Source organism: Dysidea avara, chromosome 8, assembly GCF_963678975.1.
Source record: "Dysidea avara chromosome 8, odDysAvar1.4, whole genome shotgun sequence".
Lineage (NCBI taxonomy): Eukaryota > Metazoa > Porifera > Demospongiae > Dictyoceratida > Dysideidae > Dysidea > Dysidea avara.
The window spans coordinates 37,044,413-37,068,225 of record NC_089279.1 but is presented as its reverse complement, the minus strand read 5'-3'; the positions used below and the strand labels follow the sequence as shown (position 1 = coordinate 37,068,225).

The window sequence follows — 23,813 nt, the reverse complement described above, 5'->3', positions numbered from 1 at the left end:
TGCTAGAGTAAAGCTTTAAAATAAAAGAAGCCAACAAAGCTAGACTAAAGCTTTAAAATGAAAGAAGCCAACAAAGCTAGACTAAAGCTTTAAAATGAAAGAAGCCAACAAAGCTAGACTAAAGCTTTAAAAATGAAAGAAGCCAACAAAGCTAGACTAAAGTTTTAAAAATAAAAGAAGCCAACAAAGCTAGACTAAAGCTTTAAAATGAAAGAAGCCAACAAAGCTAGACTAAAGCTTTAAAAATGAAAGAAGCCAACAAAGCTAGACTAAAGTTTTAAAAATAAAAGAAGCCAACAAAGCTAGACTAAAGCTTTAAAATGAAAGAAGCCAAAAAGCTAAATAAAGCTTTAAAAATAAAAGAAGCCAACAAAGCTAGACTAAAGCTATTAAGAGTCAACAAAGCTAGCTGAAGCAAGACCCAAATCCTTTAAATTCTTTAAGTCTAGAAAGAAAGCTCACTGGAAAAGCAGAACTCTGAGCCAGACTCTTTTCAGCTACACCTAACTATTTACACTATCACTCACTACACTTAATACCAAACTACCTACACTCAGTACTGCTCTACGTACACTAACTATTCTAGAGCTGCAACTTTTACAAAATTTCCTAGCAACTGACAAACCAGCTGCCAGTTGACGGCGGTTACATTTACCGCTTTAAATTACCGCTACAGTGCATTTAATAGAACATTTATAGCTAACGACTACTGTTTCGTCATGTATAAAGTGTCTTTCATGTCTTGTTAGTCTTTTCGCTCGAGGTACCAAAATACTCTAATATAACGTTCACCTTTTCCTCGGGGGAAATTATGTTTGCAGTAGGTACGTTTCTCGCGCCCCACGCGTCATATCGCAAGCAAATTAGCTATCCTGCATTACTGGAAACGTAACCACTCTCATTGCGTCCACGCACGAGGGGATGTTCTTTGTTTCATTTCACAATGCCTGATTGCTCTATTTGAGTGATTTAGCAATCAACTGATAACACCGCGACACGTGACTATACTAGCACGTGATGTGAATTTTCATTAAAATGTCAGTGAGGAATAATTATCTGAATATCTATTCTACAATGTCTACTGTAATATCTACAGCCTGTTCTCCTTCCCCCTCCTCCCCTGAGGCTAGATTGAATGCCCTTACCACCACCCCCAGCACTGGCTGTCAAGTGCTGGACAGCTGGATAACACAAGTGACTATTAAGAACAAAGCTATTCGAGGGCATCTTTGTTGTCTTGTCCTTTCACTCTCCTCATGAGTGAACTTCTCTGTACTCCACAAAACATTACACAGTATTACTAACAGTTTAACAAGATATTTACCTGTTTCTTCTTTCTGTTGTTCCTGACATCTCCTCTCAGCCTGATACCAGCTAACCTCATACTATTTAATACAACCAGTGACATCGTGGGAAATTCCCTTCTAAAGTCAACAACCTAATATAGTAGTGCTACTAGACTTACATTTGACCCTTCCAAGTGAGGTAGCCACACCCCTCCCTATCTGCAGCAACAGTCACTACTATACCATCAATATTATAACATAACCTTCACTCCTTGTATGGCTAATAATGTTGTATGTTGTGTTTGGTTATCATAACATGTCACATTAAAAGATTAGAAAACATCATGACAACACACGCCTGCTGTTATTGGCTAGTCTCTTCTTGTCCTGTTGGCTGCTGTTGCCATTAGTGAGCAAGTTGTACTGTGTAGTAGTTTGGTGTCTCCTTAACAGTTGAATTGCTCCAGTAACATTACCTGTGATAATGTGTAGGTATGTGACTACTTGATGTGTGGACCTAGTCTGGCATAGCTGACCCGTGCATAGCACGAGGGTCTGGTGACAGCCGCATTCAGTACCTGTGCCAGCCTTACAAAAAACTAGTGCGTCCAATCAGATTGCTTAGTGACCAATTACCAACATTCTATGACGTTATTCCCGATTTGCCCACTGATTATGGCGAGCTTCTTATGTCTTTTCCACAACCAGCACGAATGTAAGGGTTTCTAGAGGAAATAGACGCTATTCAAGTGCAAGTACAGTAGCTGTCGTGCTTTGTTACTGGAAACTGTCCACGTGTTTCGTGAGTATTTTCAAATTTAATTGCATTCCATATGCACAGGTACTAAATGCGGCTGTCACCAGACCCTCACGCTACGCGCGCGGGTCGGCTACGCCAGACTAGTGTGTACCAATGTCTACTATACACTACACTATCATGCATGCACGAATGCACGCACAACTGCTACTACTACACACAAACACAGACAAGACACACTAAATATGTGTGGGCACACACAAACACTGACGATATCAAACAGTACAGTAGTACTGTTTAAGTAGGGATCCCTTAAAAATAACGTGTGCTGCCTAATATGCGCCTTCAATAATCACCCTAGAGACATCTTACACAACAAAAATCACCTTTATGGAATATTAGTTCATCTAACGTGAAATACAACATTACAAACAAGAAAACACTTGGCATTAATTGGAGTTTTAAAATCGAAACTTGAAATTTGGTCTGCCTTACTCACTCACTCTACTCACTCATTTTACGCTACAATAACAAACTCACTAGTGGGATGTGCCTTTTGGGGTTCTGACGAGTGTAGGCCCTCTGCGCCTTGTTGTTTCTTTTATCTTCAGTCAGGCTGCTCGTCTTCTTCATCCAACAAAACCATTATGACGCATTAATTTTTCATATCAACACTATCTTTCAGCAGCAAATTTAGATGCCACAGAATTATTTCAGAGCTGGATTTCAGAAGCACTTCAGTCCCAGCGCTACTATAAGAGGTATACTAGCTAGCTATCTGCAGCTTTGCAATTGGGATCCCATTTGCGATAGGTTCACCATCAAACAAAGATCAATAGTGATAGAGTGCAGAGACCACACCTCTTAACAATCTGACTATTTACTTAACAGTAAACAAGATGACCTCACCCCTTATTGGTCTAGCTAGCTGCACACCCCTTGGTTGACTCAAGATACTCTAATAGAACAGTCACTCTAATAAACAGTCATGTATGATATTCTAATACAATGGACTTTACCCACAATGATGTCAGATGTCACTCACAACAAGATGGCTGCATTATTTGGGGGTACTAATGTACAGGGGCCTATGGAGAAATTGTTTTGATCGATCATATTTCACTCATGAAGCAAGATACCGACCAGTAGTCAACAGGTATGGTATAAAATAAGAAAAACTATTGCACAAAAGCGATAATTATCTCAAAATTTTCTGGAATGCATTACAAATTTATTGTACTGTCTTGTAATCGTACCTGTTGCTTAGAGCTCGATATCTTCTTGTCTGGCTGAAACATGATTGATCAAAAGAATTTCTCCATAGGTGCCTGTACAATATTACCACAAATAACGCGGCCATCTTGTGCTTGTGACGTCATTGTGGATAAAGTCTATAGTCACAAGTTACACTGTAACTAGCTGTGCTACAACAAAAAAACTAAACAAACTAGTATATTAAAAATTGTTCATGTAAAAATGAAGTAGGGATCTATGTAATAAAAAGTAGTGAAACAAGAGGTGAGTGATGGTATTACAGCATAGCTCGTGGGAAAGTCCCTACTTTGGCACATTAGCTATAATTTTGTTCAATGGCAAAGTAGGGACTTTCCCACAGAGCTATGCTATAATACCATCATTCACCTCTTGTTTCACTACTTTTTATTACATAGATCCCTACTTCATTAACAATTTAAAAAATACTAGTACTATACTCAGCGTTGGGGGTAACGCGTTACAAATATTACTTTACAGTAACGAGTAATCTAATGCATTATATGACAAAGTAGCGAGTAATATGTAACAGATGTTGCATCCGGAAATTGTAACGAATGTAACACGTTACTTCCTTTTAAGGTGCATTGTATCCAGGCACATGATTGATTGCATTTTGGGACCAGACAAGACTGGAGATAGTGTTATAGACATGGACAAAGAATGATAGTGTATGGGGACTCTTGGGGAGTGCCCTTGAGGCTAAGATACAACAACAAAGTATGTATTTGTGGCTGAACTACACCAGAGAAACACATGTCTCGCTCATGTAGGTTAGTAGCTTGTATTTAGAAGGTTGGACTTACTTTATAGTTTGTAATGAACAAATGTAACGTGTAATGTTATTACTGGTTACAGCCCTCGGAGTAGCAAGTAATATGTAACTTGTTACTTTTTTCAGTAAGTAATATGTAACTGTAGCACGCTACATCATGTAAAAGTAACGAGTAATATGTAACTAGTTACATTTTTAGTGTAACGACCCCAACTCTGACTATACTACACACACACAAACAAGTTTAGTGATATAATCAGACCTTGGAATTACACAACACACACACGGACAGACAACTTACCAGTATGTAGTTCAATATAAGCAGATAACAAGATAGCTTTAGCATGGAGTGGTCCATTCCTCTGTGGCAATGGTAGACAAGCACAAGCTTGTAGTAGAGCCTTCCTAGCCTTCTCCATCTCCTTCCTCACACAACACACACTAGCAATGTTCATTAATACACTAGCTCTACAATGGTTGGGACTAGTATCTACACCACCACCAGTAGCAGCTACCAGCACACAACAATTATCATAGTTACTAGTGATACTGGTGGTCACTAACCAGGGGTGGTCCCCTCAGGATGGTCATTGTTCAGTAGGTCCATTGTGAGGTGTTGTATGGCTTCACCAGTCATCCCCAATAATATACAACACTCAGCACCATACAAGTGAGCTAGTAACCTAATAATATTATGATATTCAATTATGAAAGAAACATCATGTCTAGTTAGCCATAGCTAGCTTGGGCCATAATTCAAGACAATACTAAACAAATTCACACACTTTAATGAATGTTCATGTCTAGTAACAACAGTATCAACCCTGACAGTGGACCATTGACACTGTCAGCTAATCTGATTCACATTGTAACACCTTGTCTCTCTCTTCCTCCCCCCTCCCACCTATACACACATATACACTCAGACATACCCACACAACAAACTCACATACAAACCCATCATAGAATATCAAACTACGAGACTGAAACTAGCTCCTCCTCATTTGGTGAGTCGTTCAACAACCTAAGTCTCACACCCTCTCCCCGGACCCATTAATAGGGGATGATATCAATGACATAAATATTGACGATATTGCAAGAATAAGCCAATACCAACACTACAGCCCCAACTGATACTACTAACTACATGAACCTCCTCTTCAGTATCACCCATTAACCAACCACCAGAGGATGAGTGTGGAACAGTCGAGGAAAGACCAACTCAAGAACCTGCTAATCCTAAGAGTGCCACAGCTGGTAGAAAACAACAATAATAATATTACCATCATTTACAGAAGAAACATCATGTCAGGTTATGAAGGTAACAGTAAACCAGTCAGTCAGTCAGTTAAAAAGTGGACATAATTATTAGGGAGTATCATTCACTGGACTACTGGACTTATAAAAGGCAAGAAAACAACTTTAATCCTGTAGCCAAGTGACACAATATTGTCTTGTATTACAACCAATCTTGTATAAACATCTGGTCCAGTTCAGTCTCCGGGGTATACAACATTATAAAAATAAGTTTGAAGAATGCCAGGTCTCAAACTGAACACCTAGTGTAGTGATAAGGTCTAACAGTTCTGTGGAGCATCTTCAACGACGAAGTCAAGACTGTTTCATAAAACTTCCTTATATGGATGAACACATCAAGGAGAGTAAAACACTGAGGTGTGAAGTTTATTACAAGAAATATGAGAAGGTTGATCAAAGACAATACAGTACAACAAATTTACACACTTTAATGAAATTTTGTATCCACATATATTCACTACAATTGGTGAGTTAAAATTGATCAAAGTGAGATTTGAATTGGTTGTCTAAAATACATTCACAACTTGTTAAAAGTTATGTCCATACTATGGTACAGCTCATTTAGAGGGTTACTAAATCACTTAGTCATCTGACATGTTCATTTAGTCACCTACACGTGTTCATTTAGTAAGCCGCCCTCAGGCAATTTTGTACGTGAAAAGTAATTAAAACACGAAAGGTACACTGCAGTACTTGATAATACTGCAATACAATTCTTCTCCGTGTTCTGCGAATAATTCTGGACAAATAGTAGACTAAGCGGCATATCTACTGTAGCTCTAGCCGTTACTCTGGTTACCGGTTGAATAATTATTTTTGTGGGTGCTGTAAGGACTTCAGGAAGAAACCGTTCTGCTGTTCTATATTGCTCTTTCACCCCACCCTAATACTCTGGCTATAAAGGTATGTACTTTAACCATAGTCTAAACAAGTTAGACACCGCGACCAATGGGAACTAAGCAATTTAGTAACCCCTCTGGCCCTTAGTAGCACCCTAGCTACGCTCAGGATGCTACAGCCTCGGATCATAGGGGTTACTAAATCACTTAGTTCCCTTGGTCTTGGTGTCTAACTATTATATAACCCACTAACTATGGTACACATATATAACTCATTACTGTCTTGTTAATATGACACTTACATCAGTGGAAATGACAGTGAAGGAATGGCCAAAAGTTGTTTACTGTAGTGTAGTGAAGACACCGGGTCACCTTGACGTAACGACACATAAGAACTGTTAGCCAGAATGGATGCCCTTAATGACATCACAGCATCACCATGGAGTGGTGGACATGGCAACGCCGATACCATAGTCTCATTGGTTGTTGTGGCAGCAGGAGGTAGCAAGTAGAGAGTGTTACACAGACAGATGTTAGCAAAGTCAAGTGATGGGGTTGGCATGGCTGCTGAGGATCTGTCATGTGATAAATGACCCACCTCCATCGGCATAACAACAAGTTTCTGATGGAAACCAGCTCCAACTACAGTTTGAATTGTGTCACTATGGTAACGCTGTTGCTTTGCATAGTCCATCTGTGCCTGCGGGTACTATAGCAATTACCATGGTAACAGTTTACAACAACCTTATTGTAAGCTGCTATTGAAGTCTCAGCCAACCGAAGCCACAACAGTGGATTAGTGTGAAACACTTGTACTGCTTCCAACAAAGAAGTCAATGCAGCAGTTGGTTGACCAGCATATAATTGTTGTAGTCCGAGATTATATAACAACACTTGACGACAGTTTACCCCCAGTACTGCCAATGGACGTCCTGACGGTGTTGCTATAACAACAGATCACATGACAGACAACACACGACACACCCACCAACAACTACCTTTCTCCAATGGTGGAAGTCATTGAGGGCAGAATCATTCTCATAGAGAGCCTTACTGAAGTAGTAAGATGCCAAACTGTACTTGCCCATGTGATAGTGTAGACAACCAAGATTGTTGAAGTATAGTGAAGGAAGGCATTGACCAACGTCAGTCAGTAATGGTGTCTTTGGAGCTGAGGTTAACAGCTTGACACTTTTACAATAGTTTCCTCGTAAGTACTCATAGTTGGCCTTGAGGAAGGCTACATGTGTCACCTAGGTGATCAGGTAACTAAGTAACAAGTAACATCACAGTTACTAACAGCATTCTCAATCACTGAGAGACTCTTAATCTCCTTCTTACAGCCTTTGAGGTTCTTCTGTAGCATTGCTAGTCGAGCTCTGAACTGTAAGATAATCCATAATGATGTAATCATATCCAGAAACACTAGACACACAGACGTAGGCTGGCGTAAATCACAGGTGCTCTTTAATCGATCATAACTCACAAAGGAAACAAGTTATGAAGATGGGACTTGGCTCATTTGTCTTCACAATGAATTGGGGCATTCAGCAAGGTACGGGTTTTTCCCTACATACAAACATGCATTAAAAGGCTGTTTAAACTTATAAATGGCCATGTTACATAATATTTTACTGCAACATAAACAAAAGCCTCACATTTGCTTCATGTCACTGAAATGAAACAAAAGATATTCTTACTCATCCATTAACAGACAAATCTGTTGGTCACCAGTTACCTTGATTCAAGCCTTGTTTCAATGTTTACTGAAGCAATTAAAACACATATAAAATTATTTTTGTAGTACACAATTTTTACCCAATGTATTTCAATGTGATACAGAATTATACAAACTAGTCAGGTTTTCACTCAGCAGGTCACATGTAAGACATGTGCAGACCATGTGGTGCTGTCCAGGTACATAATGTGGTCAACAAAGAGTATTTAAAACAGTACACACATTTGTTGTCGGTAGCTATACTGCAAGTAAATGTTTGACCACAACTAATTTAACACACAGGTGCACACTTAATGGTTAATTGTTTTAAGTACCTAACATAACAAAGAATTGAAGTTACAAAGAGAAGGCACTTACTCTAATAAACACACAGACAAACGCACATGCACATAATTGGCCTGCCCTATATGTACCTATCAAATGTGCTACTATATACGTTTCCAGCAGTCCATATGTTGTGGAGCAATACTAGGATGATATGAACTTAATATGAGAAAAAGTTGAGTTAGAAAAAGCAAGAGTTCATAATATAAAAAGAGAGGAGAGTGTCCTACTCTGGTATAGTCTGTACAAATGCGTAGTGTGAAGCATTCCCTTTTATTTATGTTATTTCTCTTATGTTGATTTAACACGTGAGGTGACAATAACAATCCAGACACACGCAGAATTGTATCAATTAGCGACTAATACCGAAGTGAGAATATGGAGGCACACCTAAGAGACCCGTTTCAAAGAACACCCGTGATTTGTTTACCATAAGTGATGCTTCCTCCATGGATATGGGCCATTCCCACCTCGTTTCCAACTTAGAGTGATTGTGAACTGGTTATTCAGTGTCTACTTTGTCAGTTAAACCTGCTGTGATGGAGCCAACTACACCTATAACTACACCCATAAAATTTCTGAAGTCATCTGCTGTGTTAAATGAAAGCCATGTTGATAGTGACACAGATAGCACTGCGGAAGTTGGCGAGGAAACGGTACACATGTGGACAGAATTTTTGCCATTTGAACCTGTTCTTGAGCCTGTACAAGTGTCAATGGAGAATGAATGTAATAATTCTACCTCTACTCACCCAGCTACAGTTTGCACAAACCAGACTGATGAAGATCCTGTACCTTTGCCACCTCTTAGCTGTCTTCAAGAAATTACTATGAACTTAGTGACACATTATTAATGGCTTTGGATGGAATTACTCTATTTCAAATAACACATGTGTTAGTTCATAACCACCCGCCTGCTGGGTATGTGCATCGTGTCAGAGTTATTTTAACGCCAACATCTGCTGGGTATCATTATGATCTGCAAGGACTCCTTGTATCAGTAGACAATGGAGTGATTACAAGTGATGAGGAATTCACTCAGGTCTGCAAGAAGCTACTGCAATCTAACGGCTTTGTATTTCGTCCCGGAATCAGTTATGACAAATATAATGATGAGTACCTCTTAGTGATTCGTTTCCACTGTAAGCAAGTTATTATGTCAGTGGCACCACTTCAGAGAGATGATTCTATTGGTTGCTTACGTTGGTACAAACTTCCAAAGAATGCAACTTTTAAGGAACAAGCCTCTAGCGAAGTTTTGTGTTCATCTTGCATACAACTTCTGAGAATTCTGGAGAATCACAAGAAAAGGTCAGCCCAAGTTAGCCCTGGAAAAAAATTTGACACCAGGCAGCAAATTCTAATTATCCCACCAAATACTTCTCACCAGCAAGTTCTGCAGCAAGGAAAAGAAATGCACAGACAGAGAGAACAAAGGAAAAACAGTCACCGTCTAAATACTCTAAGTTAGACGTAACAATGGATGATACTCAACATGATGACATGTGCAAGATAACTGCAGTGTTAGAGGATGAGCATGGGGACCAACTTGAAGAGGTATACAAGGAAGCTGGTGGCTTTGGAGTGGAAGACTCTCTGAAGGAAATCTGGAGGAAAGACAGGCAGCAAAATGAATTCTACTCCGATCAATTGAAGAATAGTATGTTGTAAATAAATTGGCTATTTTGTAACTAAATATGTTTTAATTTAGGTACTGGGAAATGTGGTAACCAATGGAGCTTAGTTACTATTCAAATCGGTAAAAGATTGAGTGTCTCAATATGTGTGTGTGTGTGGGTGCATGTGTGTGATAAAACATTCTCTTTTCCAACAGCTCTTGCACCATACATTAGAAGCCTGGCAGCCTATGAAGCTTTGAAAGGCTTTGGTATTCTCCAGCTACCTGCAAGAAGCATCCTCCAAGCATATACTGGTTGCTTTCTGCATGACATTGGAGCATCTTGGGAAAGTATATCTAAGCAGGTGGAGCAGTTTGAGCAGTTCAAGTCAACATGTAAAGTTACAGGAAAGTTGGTGCCCATGGCTGATGGAGTGTTGATTTTGATGAGGTAAAGGTCATATCGTGGCTTATGTGGAATTCCAGAAGTCAAACAATTGTGGGGCTATCAATGACTACAGAGGATCAAACATCACTTCATGATGTGTACAAACATATTTGACAAGGATAAGGCAGCAGAGCAAACTGTTTATATAATGCAGTTTTTGTGGAGGGATTTAACGTCTTCCTATGACATAGTTGGACCTTATTATACTAACTCAGAAACGTTAGACTATTCATGCCTGTGTGTTTGAAACTATCCATCTCTTTCAGATGATATTAGATATGTTCATCTACTGTATTACTTTAGTATTCTTCAATACAGGCACATGGATTTGCCACTAGCCTCCTAGTATGTGATAGGGCTGCACCCAACTTGACTGTGGTGAAAAGCACACATGGTTATAGTGGGGCGTATCGTACCAACCAAGCTTTTAGTGACGAGTACCAAGTAAGCCGTACTTCATCAACCCATTCAGCGGACCACACCTAATTCATTGGTCGATCTGTCCAAGTCATCAGATATTAAATATTGCTATTGTGTTAATTTTATGCTCTACAGAACATGATCAATGTTCTGCATTCATCTCAGGAAAATGGGACTAGGAATTTTACTCGCAATGCAAATCATTTTGGGTGGCAGACAATTGTGGATATGTTTGAACGAGAATGTGAACGTGTAAGGAATAGTAATACCTGGATGATCCCCAAGCTGTGTGAAGCCTACATCATTTGAGACTCTTGGATCAAGCTAAATGTAGCACCAGCCAAGATCATACAGGTGAAACAGAACACATCTCACTATAGCTGGGTGTATGTTAACCAGGCTTGTTGTAATTACTAAACAAATTTAATCATTACAATAACAATTACCCAAAATGTGGTAATGATTAGTAATTAATTACCTGTTTAATTACAATTTTTACCAGTAATTACCTGACACAATGGTACCAGTACGATTACAAGCCAAGCCGGATGTTAACATCTCAAAATTAAACAATAGAATATACAATGCCTCACAATTTTTTGCAGCAAGAACAAGTACTTGGAGAGCTGTATCATTACGTGAATCAGCAACCTCCTCCAGCAGATGCTCCACAAGTTGAACTGACCCTGAAATATCTGGAGGCATGTAGTAAAATTTTTGAGGAAGTGTTGTTGAGTCATGATCATGTGACTGACACAAACTGTGATATTCTGAAGTCTATAAGGGAGGGGTATGATTGTTTCCTCAAGTGGCACCATTCCCTTACTGAAGCTGGTAAACCACAACCTATATCAATACTATAGTGATTAATGTTGAAATTCTCAGTTAAGCCCAATCCACCCCAGCCCAGCAAATTCCTTGCCTGGCAAAGTAAGGTACACATATGGGAAGAGTGCTAACTTTCATGCTTATTTTAACAGCTTGGGATTTCTCAGGATCTGTGTTTATGGGTTTGTGTTTACTTTTTAAACAAGTATCCAAACCAGTTTGGATACCTTTGGAATCTCAGTATAAGAGATCAGCTGCTGGCAAGCTAGATGCTATCAACTACGCCATCTCAAGAGCAGCCCAGTTGATCAAGCAGACCATATCCACCCATCACAGTGGCAGTGAGTATAGAGGTTTGTCTCTTGACACCTGCGAGAGTGACATTACCCTGGAAAGGAAAAATTATGCAAAACAAGGCTTGATTAATTAGTTTTGTGTTTCATATTCTCTACATTATGACAAAGTTAATTGTCAATATTAAAGTAGCTATGAATTTGTGTTACTCTCAGTGTTTATATGCTGTGTCAACAAGGTGTCTTGTAAATTTTGTCCAGACACTGATGTGGTGCATTTCTTCATTGCAGTGGTAGCTTTGAAGGAGCTTAAGAATTCTTGGATTATGGTGTTCATAAGTTTTGCCACAAATTCGGAGAACACATCATCCAAAGCAGATGGCTTGAAACAATCTAAGGAGTCAAAGCAGTTTTGCAACAGTTCACAAAACTTTTCTTTAAGCTTAGTTCCGCTGTTAATAAACTTGGTGGTTTCCTGTATAAGAGAAGGTCCATACTTTTTGAATCCACTTTCATTACAAACTGATTTTACTACAACATCCACGTCCTGTAGAAATGGGACCAATTGTTCACGGGGAAAGTACATAAACCCACAATCTATACCGTAAGTACACAGGAACTTTATCTTTATCCTTGGATCTCCTCAGATATTTTCTCCTTGTGTTTGGCTTCATTGCCTTGTAACGACCATGTAACATGCTAGCCAGTGTTGCTCCTCCAAACCCATAGTAAACATCTACAGGGTCAGCATGTGTTGTAGAGGGGATTGCATGTGCATTAGACTGAGTCAGATTCTGTAAAAATGTGTGACTGTGTAAATAAATATATATATTATGAACTCTTGCTGTGACTAAGAAGCTTGTTGTATACTTCCATTGAGAATATCAACGTGAATATCTTGGCAACTTCATGCTCGAACTTCCTTACCTGATAAAAGCTAACCCACTGCTGTCTTGTCTCAACTCGAGTAATAGTGGTGGAGTCTTCAGAGTCTAAGTTCAGCTTTGCAAGGTCAGTAGTGTCTTTCACAAGTAGAATGCTACAGTATTGATGCCATTGGAACTGAAATGCTATGAATTTGTCTTTCTTCTTAGCACAGCGTTCATACAAATTGGCAAACGCGTTCTTCAAGAAACCTACAATGAAGAATACATTCCAAGGCTCAAAAGATAATGTAAATTCTTTGACCGATTTGTTTGCATGTGAAACTAACTTCGAACGCGTGACATCCAGACAATATGTTGTAATTGGAGTTAATGGCAGGTTGTGCACTTCCTTCACCAGATGTTCCCGTTCCTTCTTGGTGACAGCCTTTCGTCGTCGTACTTTCTTTGTTGGTGGATGGTGGGACGACTCATCAAAGTCTGGTGATGTTTCCACAACAAACTTCTTCTAGACCAATATCCACGTCTTCCATTTAAAGCGCTTTAGAACTTCTCTGATGAGATAGCATTTTTGTGACTTAAGTTGGAAATAGTCATGCAATCAATTACCACCTGAATAGCGGTAACTAGTATTGCATCATCACTTCGCACTACGTGTTTGTACAGGCTATACCAGAGTTGGACACTCTCCTCTCTTTTTATATTATGAACTCTTAGAAAAAGAATGCACCAAAAAGGTACAGATAAAACGAAAAAAAAAGTTTTGTCTCTGGGCACATGCCCTACACAGCAGCAGTAACCACAACACTTCAGGGAGGTACTTTACCAGCTGAGCTGTTTATTTTGTGGATAGCAATGGAATACAGCTGAATACATCATGGCCTTTAACATGCTGTAGCAGATGAAGGAATGCATGTAGAAGCTTGCAATAACTTTTGTGACATAGCCAGATGGTGAGAGTTACATTTTGCATATCAATACTTGCACAGATTGCCGAGTGAGCATCGTCAATAGCTGACATATGAAAAAGTGTGTCACAAAAAGGCAGCACTGAGAAGAAAAGTTGTCATCTGCAGGAATCAAATCCTGGACCTCTGGGTTAACAATTCTATGTGCTAATGCTTTGGCTGGTTTTGACAGGAATGTAGCTCAAGTTTTCCTCTACGCCAACGCCTTCAACGCTCTGTAGAGAACAAACAAATGCATGTAGCGATTTGTAACAACACACTTGGAGTTGCCAGATGATGATCGCTTAACGTCCTGTGTCGATGCATCCTTTGGTAGTCAAGTTAGCGGCGTCATGAAGCAGATGGACGGACAGATAGACAGCTTTTCAGCTTTGTTGAAACCATCATAATAAATGAGACATGTATATACATTTACAAATTCAGTAACCCTCGGTCACATGCGACCACAAGGCTGGTGATCAAGTGATACCAACGTGGGCATGGCAAGGGAGAAAAGTAATTACAATTACAAACAAAAACAACAATTACAAAACAAAACAAAAATATTAAATTACAAGTACATTATCACAACCACTCTCGGCAATCCCTTGCCATAAAAATCCTCTGGGATGCAGTCATACAAACCTTCGAGGCATCATCCAGCAGCCGTCGAACCAGTGACCTTGTGATATTGATGTCCTTATCAATAAAATGTAATATCTATATATATATAAAGCTGAAAAGCCGTCTGTCCGTCGCCGCTTACTCACCAGAGTTGGCGCGAATCGACACAATCTGTGCTGATAATGAAGCACTCATCATCCGCCTACTCTAAGATTGTTATCACGAGTTCACGCATGCTTCCGTTCGATCTCTACAGCGCGTAGAAGGCCAAGGTATAGAGAAAACTTGAGTAGCACATATTGTTCAAGTGGTAGAACGTCTGACTAGCGTGTAAGAGGTCGTGGGTTCGAATCCACGTGTTGACAGATTTTTTTTCTTTATACTCAGTACCTTTTTGTGAACACCTTTTTAAAACGCGACTTTTAGCTCATCATATCTTGGCATGCAAAGCACGTATCGAGGCGGGACTTTAGCGAAATTAAACGCCCATCATCTGGTAACTCGAGTGTTGTTGTAGCAAATTAATACGTGCTTTTGTTTGCTCTTTATAGGGCGATGAAGGCACTGGTGTAGGGAAGGATCACTGAAAAGTTGAGCTACATTCCTATCAAAACCACAGATAAACAACTGTGGCTATTTGTGCACCTCCCTTAACCCCAAGTTATTATAACCAGCCAGGGTTCAATACCCACCTAGGTCATAACTTTTATTTTCGCTTTTGGGACCTTTTTGATGCACCTTTTTGTCCTATCTGTTCCATGCAAGTCTTCATCTACAAACTCTTATGCTCAGTTTTTCAGCACTGGCACTTAACTGCCTCACATCATAGGGACTCTTATAGCACTTTTGGGATAGGGCAGGCAAATTGCCAACATATTTGTCCATCTGTGTGTTGGTCCAGTGTGTTGTATTAGAGTAGGTATATAAAAGCTTCTCCAGAATATCTACATCTTTGTTTTAAGCACATAGGTGTGCATTGACATGCAAAACTGTTTGTTCAGACTTACCTCATTACTGCTGTAGTAAATAGGCAGCTTGCATGATTGGACAAATACTACTGTGCATATGAAAAATGATAATACTGGAACCATGCAGATCTATAGTTTACACCGAGGAACTGCATCTGACCTGGCACAACTGTTTCACTATAATCCTGCTTACATGCTTTAACTCTAAAGATTCGTACATTACCTTAATGGTCAATTACACTGCAGGTGTTTCAAAACTGGGTTTTTGTATGGCAAGAGGTATATGTGTCACTGCAACATCAGAACTGAAAGTGCACAGCATAGGACAAGTTTGAATCTTTGCTTGCCATGCAGTAACTATAACTGCAACTTGTGTTGGCTTTAAATTATGCCCAAGTTCATTTCTCTTTATGGCAGTCGGCAAGGTAAACATCATATTGTAGAAACTGAAACTGTACCATGTGTACACAACCTGTATGTAATGTAGGATATAATGTATACAATTCCCTTAGCTCACATGCAGTTTAACTAATTAACCTTGCATGCTCAATATTTCACTATATTATGTACTGCATAAGGATCATGTACTTTAAAGCACTATCGACATGTATGCTACACAGCAAATATAGGACACTGATATTTATGCTTGGTTCCCAATATATTAATTATTGTTGCATTAGTTGTCATGTAAATTGTAAAGCAGCAAAGGTTTCGTTTGTTCTATACAGCATGTTGAAGTCACTGGCAGGGAAGACGCATTGAATAATTAATTAAACTACATTCCTGTCAAAACCACAAACAATAAACTTTAGTGTTTTGCATCATTAATGACATAAGAAAACCTCATGCTCTTTAAAAATGTGACATCACCATGTACCCTACATAGCTACATGAGCAGTGCTGGTGTTTAATGCTTGGTCCCTCTTCCTGGCATTAAAATGTTTAATGTGGAGATGTTCCTGTACATAGGGCAGGTACCAATGCTAGTATATAGATATGTTAACTACATTATAATCTGGGTATCAGGAAGTGTTCACCAGTGTGTTAAGCTACTTTACTCAAACCTTTGCTTGCAGTATCGGTACAGTGAATGTCCACTTTTGTATAACCACATTTGTCATTACCACATGAATGCTTGTAGTATAGAAACTGCTTATAGTACTGCTTTAAATAACTTTGTAAAACCAGCCTCATAATACCTTCATGGCACCTTGACAGTATTGGTTAGGTATACTACTAAACATTTTCCCTACAACATGTTCTGATGTCATTCTTTGAATCCTCTTCAATTTCATTTTCATATTTTGGGTCCAGTAACTATAGTTACAGGTAATACCAGTGGTCTGCTACTGATGGTATCACATGATTTACTAGATCTCTCAATACAGGATGATCACAACCTACAGTATCATAGATAATGTCTATATGACAGTGTCACACTTTTTTATATTTTTGTACTTTTCCCGGGATAAATGTGCCCTTGCCACACCCCCAGTACTGGCTGTCAAGTGGTGGACAACTGGATAACACCAACACCTGTTAACACAAGACTATTCTAGGACATCAACATTACTCATAATAAGCTAGATCAATGTTAGCCATTACAGGACGACACACAGAAGAACAGTGTCCTCTCAAACACAAGATGGCTGACCTTAACAGAGAGAAACAAAACCTACATCTCAACCAGATGTGACTATCATGAACTACGATAGTGGGTTCATAATAGGGATCACCCATGATTTTTAGCAAAAATCCTAATAGAACGCACACCTAAAAACCACCTTGAAAAGCATCCTTCAACTCAAAACAACCCTCTGGTGGTTCTTTGCAATTAGTATAGGTCCACTAGTAAGTATCAAGTGAAAAGGAAACAGTATGTGTGTTTGGGACTAAACTGACATTTATAATATTACAGGGTGTATTCTCATGTACAGCAAAAGTTATCCACCTTTTTGTGCTAAAAACTATATAGCCATGTTTACCGAGTTCTTCCGCGTAACCATGATCTATTCTATTAATAAGCAATATAACAATAAAATTACAGGATTCCGTTGTGTGAGTTCCTTCGAGTTTTGTTGCAGTTAATCAAGTACTCAACAGCACTTCTTAGACTTATAAGATCACAAATAGCGTCTCTGTGTGGTGAGTATGTTCCTGTGACGCACGATTGCGATTTGCTACAAGCGACCATAGCTACAAACACTCTCTCACAGACATAACAAAGTGATAGATAGATCAGAGGTTATTTATTGTTATGAATATAGTTTCTATAAACCATTTCCTTTCCTTGCAAAGCCTAAAGTTGGGTGGAGTCAGTATTAGTCTTGTTAAAAATTAAAACTATTTGTGAGAGCCATAATTGTCTGACCACATTGTGTAAACAACATGACATCATATTGTTGATATCCCATGGTTTACAGTAGACATTACAACTACACAATATCTGACTTTGTTGTTGTGAATGATGTGTGTGCATCAGATCAGCTACTCTATAGTCCACACACTAATGTATATAATGTACTGTGTGAAATAATTTATTTGTAGATGACACACATTGTGTGGGAAGCCATATGCATTCATATATATCCATGGCATATAGATTTCTTCACTGTGTCAATGGATACATTACTAACACAAACTCTACACAAACTATATTACGTATCTCTTTTCTGACATTATATTATCATTTATACTACTGTGCACCAGTGAACCAATGATTATTCTCAGTATAATAATGTAGACAATGCACCCCTGCAGCATGTGATCCTTCTTACAGTGTACGGTCTTGGGTGAAATAATAAATGCACAACCACTGACCATTAAACTTATAATTATACACTTGTCAGAGTTCCATGTCTTGTGACATCACACCATTTGGTATGTATTCATGAACACTTCATTAGGATGGTAATGTGATGACAATGACTATGAGACTAGAGTCCTGACACATGTAGTAAGACAAGTTAGACAACAGCTGCTCAATATTGTGTGTAATGTATAGTCTCATCCACAGTCAAGAGCAGTCAAGTAAATACTCTAATAATGCAGTCAAGTGTGTCTGATAACAAGAAAGCTTACACTGAACTTGACAGTCATTAATGTAAATTATCTACTACAATTATCAATAAAACAAATCCATTACTAAATAAATAAAACTACACAAACTAGATGAACAAAAAATTGCAAATTTTGAAAGGGGAATAGGGATCACTGAAAAAAGCCATGAAACAAGAAGGGATCGCTGGGGTGGTAATGTAAACCACAAATCCCTATTTTAACTCGTCTCAAAATGACGGAGCATGTAACTAAAGATTTATGACAGAGAGTCAAAATAGGAATTTGTGGTTTACATTACCATCCCAGCGATCCCTTCTTGTTTCATGGCTTTTTTTCAGCGATCCCTACTCCCCTTAAGGCCTTTTCACACTACAGTCAAATGCTCATCAAAGCAGGATCAAACAATTTCACACCTGAGCTGGATTGACCGCAATGTGCATTCAATCCAGCTTCACGTCAATCCACCTCAAGAGGTGAATTGGCTGGATTTGATGTGCATTAGCTCCATTAGCAAGGGGGCGTCATACAGTCTTCAGATAACTCACGCAAAAGCATGGTTATTGTGCCAAGACTATAGCAACACCATACCTAGTGTTATAATCAGCTTGTGGAAGTGATACAGTGACCATGAGTGAGTGTTGAAGGAATAGCGTACCCTTCTGAAATCATCGTTCCCAGTACAGGTTTCCTACTAAGAATTAACCAGCTTCTTGGCACCCAACGTTTTGTAAGTGCACTAACAACATTCCTCATTGCGAATACTTTTCTGACTCCAATAAAATACGAAGGAGGTAGTACAATAACCAACGCCATTTAAGTTTTCCTTACGTAATTGGGTAATTAATCACGTGCTCTGAAAGCAAATTGGATTCAGTTACTACACACAAAGTGTGAAATGGATTGATGCACATTTGGTCCACTTTCAGTCTGACCACAGCTGGATCCGCATTCAATGCACACTAGTGTGAAAAGGCCTTTATATAAAATTTTCAATTTTTATTCATCTATAATATCATGCTTGTTTCAATGTTTGTCAGCCAACATGGAAGCCAGCTTCTTGTACACTGCAGTAGCAAATGGCTCCAGGCCACCACAAGCAGAAAATAACCAGAACATGTCTTCTCAACCTCTCATCATAAGATGCCTCTATTCTTACTCATTAGTTATAGGACGTCACACTTACTCACCACTTGTACTGATCCTCACTTTATTAATCATTCTCGACACAAATTCAGTTTAACATCCTAATAAGGTGATGTACATACAATTACACACAAGATGGTATTAAGTGATATCATAGAGTAAGAGCATCAAGAGTTCATGTTGTAACTGAATTAGTGTAATTATTAATTACTATGAAATACACTGAAATCTAATTAGGACCAGGTCTGGCTCCATACATTAATACAACCATTGGTCCCATAGTGGTCATTATATAGAGGTATCCACCGATCACATGACACAGCTAACCTGTAAGGTACTGCCATCCCCTAAGATGGTATCAAACTCTTGATCCATTAGTACTGACAACTATTCCTCTAACTCATCTTTGTCAACATCATCTGATAAAGGAACACATCACTATAACACATTTACAACATAACTAATCAAACAGTACAGTAGTACTGTTTAAAGTAGGGATCCCCCAAAAATGATGTGCACCACCTAAAATGCTGCCTTCTAAAATCATCCTCGAGACATCTTACATGACAAAATTACCTTTACAGAATAATATTAGTCCATCTAACATGAAATACAGCATTAAAAACAGAAAACACTTACCAGTGACCGGATATAGAATTTTAAACAAATCATCACAACCTGAAATTTGGTCTGCCTCACTCACTCACTGCCTGACCACAGTCGTAAGCTTAGAGGCCAAACGAAGCAGCGCACGGCCACCATTTTAAACCACAATAACAAACTCACCAGTGGGATGTGTCTATGGGGTTCTGACGAGTGTAGGTCCTCTGTGCCTTGTCGATTCTTGTATCTTCAATCAGGCTGCTTGTCTTCTACATCCAATGAAACCATATTGAGTTGATTATTTTCTGTATCAACACTTTCTTTCAGCAGCATATTTAGACACCACAGAATTATTTCAGAGCTGGATTTCAGAAGCACTTCAGTCCCAGCGCTGCTATAAGAGGTACACTAACTATATATCTGCAACTTCGCGATTAAGATGCTGTGACCACACCCATAAAATAAAGAACTGCGTGGACTAATAGCAATAGAGTGCAGAGACCACACCTTTTAAAAATCTAGTTATTTACTTAACAGTAAACAAAACGATCTCACCCTTATTGGTCTAGCTAGCTGCCACGCCTTGGTTGACTCAAGATACTCTAATACAACAGTCATGTGTGATATTCTAATAGAACAGTCACAAGTTACACTGTAACTACCTGCGCTAAACAAACTAATATTTAAAAATTGTTAATTTAAAAATGAAGTAGGGACCTACACAATAAAAAGTAGTGAAACAAGAGATGAATGATGGTATTATAGCATACCGTAGACTCTGGTTATTAGGCGCATGCGCTTATAAATTACGATAAGGAGTTTCTGTTAGGAGGGAATTAGTTGTATCCACTACAGTTTTCAAGCAATTTGAACACCAGTTAATAGTTTGCTTCAGTCGTGGAAACGGAAATCCTTAGAAGCCAGGTAGCAGCTACAGCTATCATTATTACAGACGGCAGTGTCTACTAGACACGGGCCTGGTGAGGCATTGATGTGCTGTGACATGTCTGATTCATTTTGACAATTCTACGTAGTACGAGGTGGCAGAGGCGATTTCAACCATATGCGCTTAACAAACAGGTGTCTAGCACAAGTCTACCATATGCGCTTAATAACCATGTACGCCTAATAACTGGAGTCTACGGTGGCTCGGTGAGAAAGTCCCTACTTTGGCACATTAGCTACAATTTTGTTCAATGCCAAAGTAGGGGCTTTCCCATCAAGCTATACCCATTCACCTCTTGTTTCACTACTTTTTCATACAGTATGATAGTACTTTATAGTAGGGACTACAAAGGAGTAGGCGTGGCCCACAAAATAACATCACCCAAAAACCAGCCTCAATTTTTCCTGATGACAATGAGGAAGTATTGGTTAGGCAAGCTGAGCCTAAACAAGCTTTCAGATTGACCCGAAATGCTTTCAACAAGTTGCTATGGAATTTAAAATAATATATTTAACAGAATTTTCTACTGACTGACTGACTGAGTAACTTACGGATGACTTCAGACAAGCGCAACTCAACAATGGCTAAGGTTACGGACTTGATTTTTCAATGTCACTTTGGCCTGAGAGGTGCCTTTTGGCAAACCGCAGTACGTACAATGCATTCTTCATGGACTTACCAGTGTCCTCCTTTGTGTCCCATTCATCTTTGCTGACAGCAAAGAGTGTCGATTTGGCAGTAGCATTTGATGGCTTCCTTTGTAATAGAAACCGTCCGTCTTTTTCATAGTGCCTATTTTGATTGCAGAGGTGCTTTTCGAACAGTTCTTGAATCAAAATGTTGTGTAATGGGTTGAACATAGCTGACAACGGCTACCTCAAATTTCACAGACAATGATTGATATAGCTGGGGGTGTGCAGCACCATTTCAGATACAGTATGCGTGGGTCCACCAGTCATGATAATTATTTACAAAAAAAATAGTTAACAAACAAGTACACACAAAAAATTGACTAGACTAGGGACCATAGCACATCGATAAAAAGTACTGAAACAAGTTGGAGTAGTGCACAATACTAAATCACAGTAAAACAATAAGAAGTGTTATATCCCTACTGTGCATTTCTGTTATGGTATCTTGAGCACAGTAGGGATATAACACTTCTTATTGTTGGGCTTGGCCGTGCCTAACAATACTGCCAAGTTGTCATGAAGGGAAATTGCAGCTGGTTTCAGGGTGATATTTTTGGCTGGAAAAGTCTAGTTCTGCATGATCCCTAATATACAGTACTACCGTACTGTATGATACTTGACAAGCTTGACACCACCTTGCTTTTTGATTGGCCTTGATCAGTTAAAATATTAGAAACACTAACAAAACATATGGTGATATTTACGGTGATTTTGTAAGCATCCGCCAAATTGCTAATTTTAAGTTCCATGTCAAATTTCAGCTTATATGGTGTACCCACACTTGTACCATACAAACAGTAGTACTAACATGGCAACACATTAACACTTATAACTCATGATCTACTAGTGATCCCAACTCTCACAGTGATGAATGAAGAACATTAGACCAACATGTAAACAAAGAATAAAAGTAATTAAAGAACATATTTTTAAAAGTTGAGATTAAAAATGACATATTTTTGTGGTTTGACATTTTCATTTACTATGGTACAGTGAGTTATTATAGCATATAAAATGATAGAAGAAAATTTAGCAACAAAAGGTCATTGTTAAAATTAAAATCTTGCTGTTAATTAAGATACGTGCAAAAAGTGATGTGGCAACATTTCTAACAACCAACCATTTCTACTAGCAGTGTTGGGAGTAATGCATTACATAAGTAACACGTTACGTAATATTATTACTTTCGTGGTACCTAAGTAATATAACGAAATACGCTATAAAAACGGGTAATATAACTCAAGTTACTTTTCTTACAAATGTAACGTGTTACCTAAGTAATATAATTACTGTAACGAGTCTAATATTACGTAATATTATCACTACAAGTAATGAAGTTACTAATCTCGTTAATAGTTTCCTCTGAGTAACGCCTAGCCACAATGAAGTAACGAAGCCTACTGAATGAAGCTTATTCACCAGCTTCTTACTTATAACCAAGATTTACACATTGTCCAACAATGCAATCATGTCACATGATGAAGTGGTAGTTTCACACATGACAGCTTAAGGCTGTGGACACAAAGTAATATAATATGTAATATTATTATAGTTACTTTATTTTATGGGTAATATGAAACTGTAACTAAATAGTTCAGTTGCAAGTAATATGTAACTAGTTACTTTTACAAAGTAACTTGCCCAACACTGTCTACTAGCAGAGTGAACACAGTGAACTGTGTCACACAGTCATACACACAACCTTTACATCATTGTTGTCTGTTGTCTTGTACATCTCATGTGTATCTTGAGTTGTACCCATTGCTAACTAGCCTGTATGGGATGGGAGAAAGCTTTAAGAGAGAGAGAGCTGGGCCATTACTAGCAAGCCTGCAGGATAAATCTCAATGGCTTGAAGCATCTGAGTCATGTCTACTTTTTCTTATCAACACTTTTTGCTTCAACTTATACTACAGGACACAGCCTTGGTTGGGCAAATGTATCTTTCCAGAGTGCTTAGTGATGAAGTTTTCAACATCATGTGATCTTATTAAAATCGTGTGGTAACGATAACATTATCATGGTACCAAA

General features: G+C 38.7%; 2 protein-coding genes across 10 annotated transcripts in view; both read right to left on the bottom strand.

Moving 5' to 3' along the window:
* Positions 1-1,570: 1,570 nt before the first annotated feature.
* On the bottom strand, positions 1,571-7,155 carry LOC136263504 (CCR4-NOT transcription complex subunit 10-A-like). The gene is made up of 5 exons (XM_066058087.1): positions 6,991-7,155; positions 6,549-6,946; positions 4,655-4,773; positions 4,392-4,601; positions 1,571-1,762 (listed from the first exon to the last, which is right to left on the bottom strand). The coding sequence occupies exons 2-5, from the start codon at positions 6,938-6,940 to the stop codon at positions 1,629-1,631; spliced, it is 855 nt and encodes a 284-aa protein (XP_065914159.1). The 5' UTR covers positions 6,941-6,946; positions 6,991-7,155; the 3' UTR covers positions 1,571-1,628.
* Positions 7,051-23,813, bottom strand: part of LOC136263505 (CCR4-NOT transcription complex subunit 10-like) — an 18,741-nt gene continuing 1,978 nt past the window's right edge. Inside the window, exons 3-11 of one of the 9 annotated variants that reach the window (XM_066058089.1) lie at positions 19,869-19,960; positions 19,586-19,642; positions 16,797-16,874; positions 16,592-16,738; positions 7,905-8,012; positions 7,733-7,815; positions 7,547-7,671; positions 7,245-7,499; positions 7,051-7,190 (exon numbers count right to left, since the gene is read on the bottom strand). In XM_066058089.1, coding sequence (XP_065914161.1) covers positions 7,152-7,190; positions 7,245-7,499; positions 7,547-7,671; positions 7,733-7,793 — 480 coding nt within the window. In that variant the 5' untranslated portion in view covers positions 7,794-7,815; positions 7,905-8,012; positions 16,592-16,738; ... (1 more) ...; positions 19,586-19,642; positions 19,869-19,960 and the 3' untranslated portion in view covers positions 7,051-7,151. The other 8 variants (XM_066058091.1, XM_066058092.1, XM_066058093.1 and 5 more) reach the window with 8 other exon arrangements.

Coding starts and splice junctions, on each gene's coding strand:
- LOC136263504 (XM_066058087.1), bottom strand. CDS start 6,940: ATGGACTATGCAAAGCAACAGCGTTACCATAGTGACACAATTCAAACT. Junction 4,602..4,654: donor TCCTGAGGGGACCACCCCTG/GTTAGTGACCAC, acceptor GTGTGCTGGTAG/CTGCTACTGGTGGTGGTGTA. Junction 1,763..4,391: donor TTATATTGAACTACATACTG/GTAAGTTGTCTG, acceptor ACATTATCACAG/GTAATGTTACTGGAGCAATT.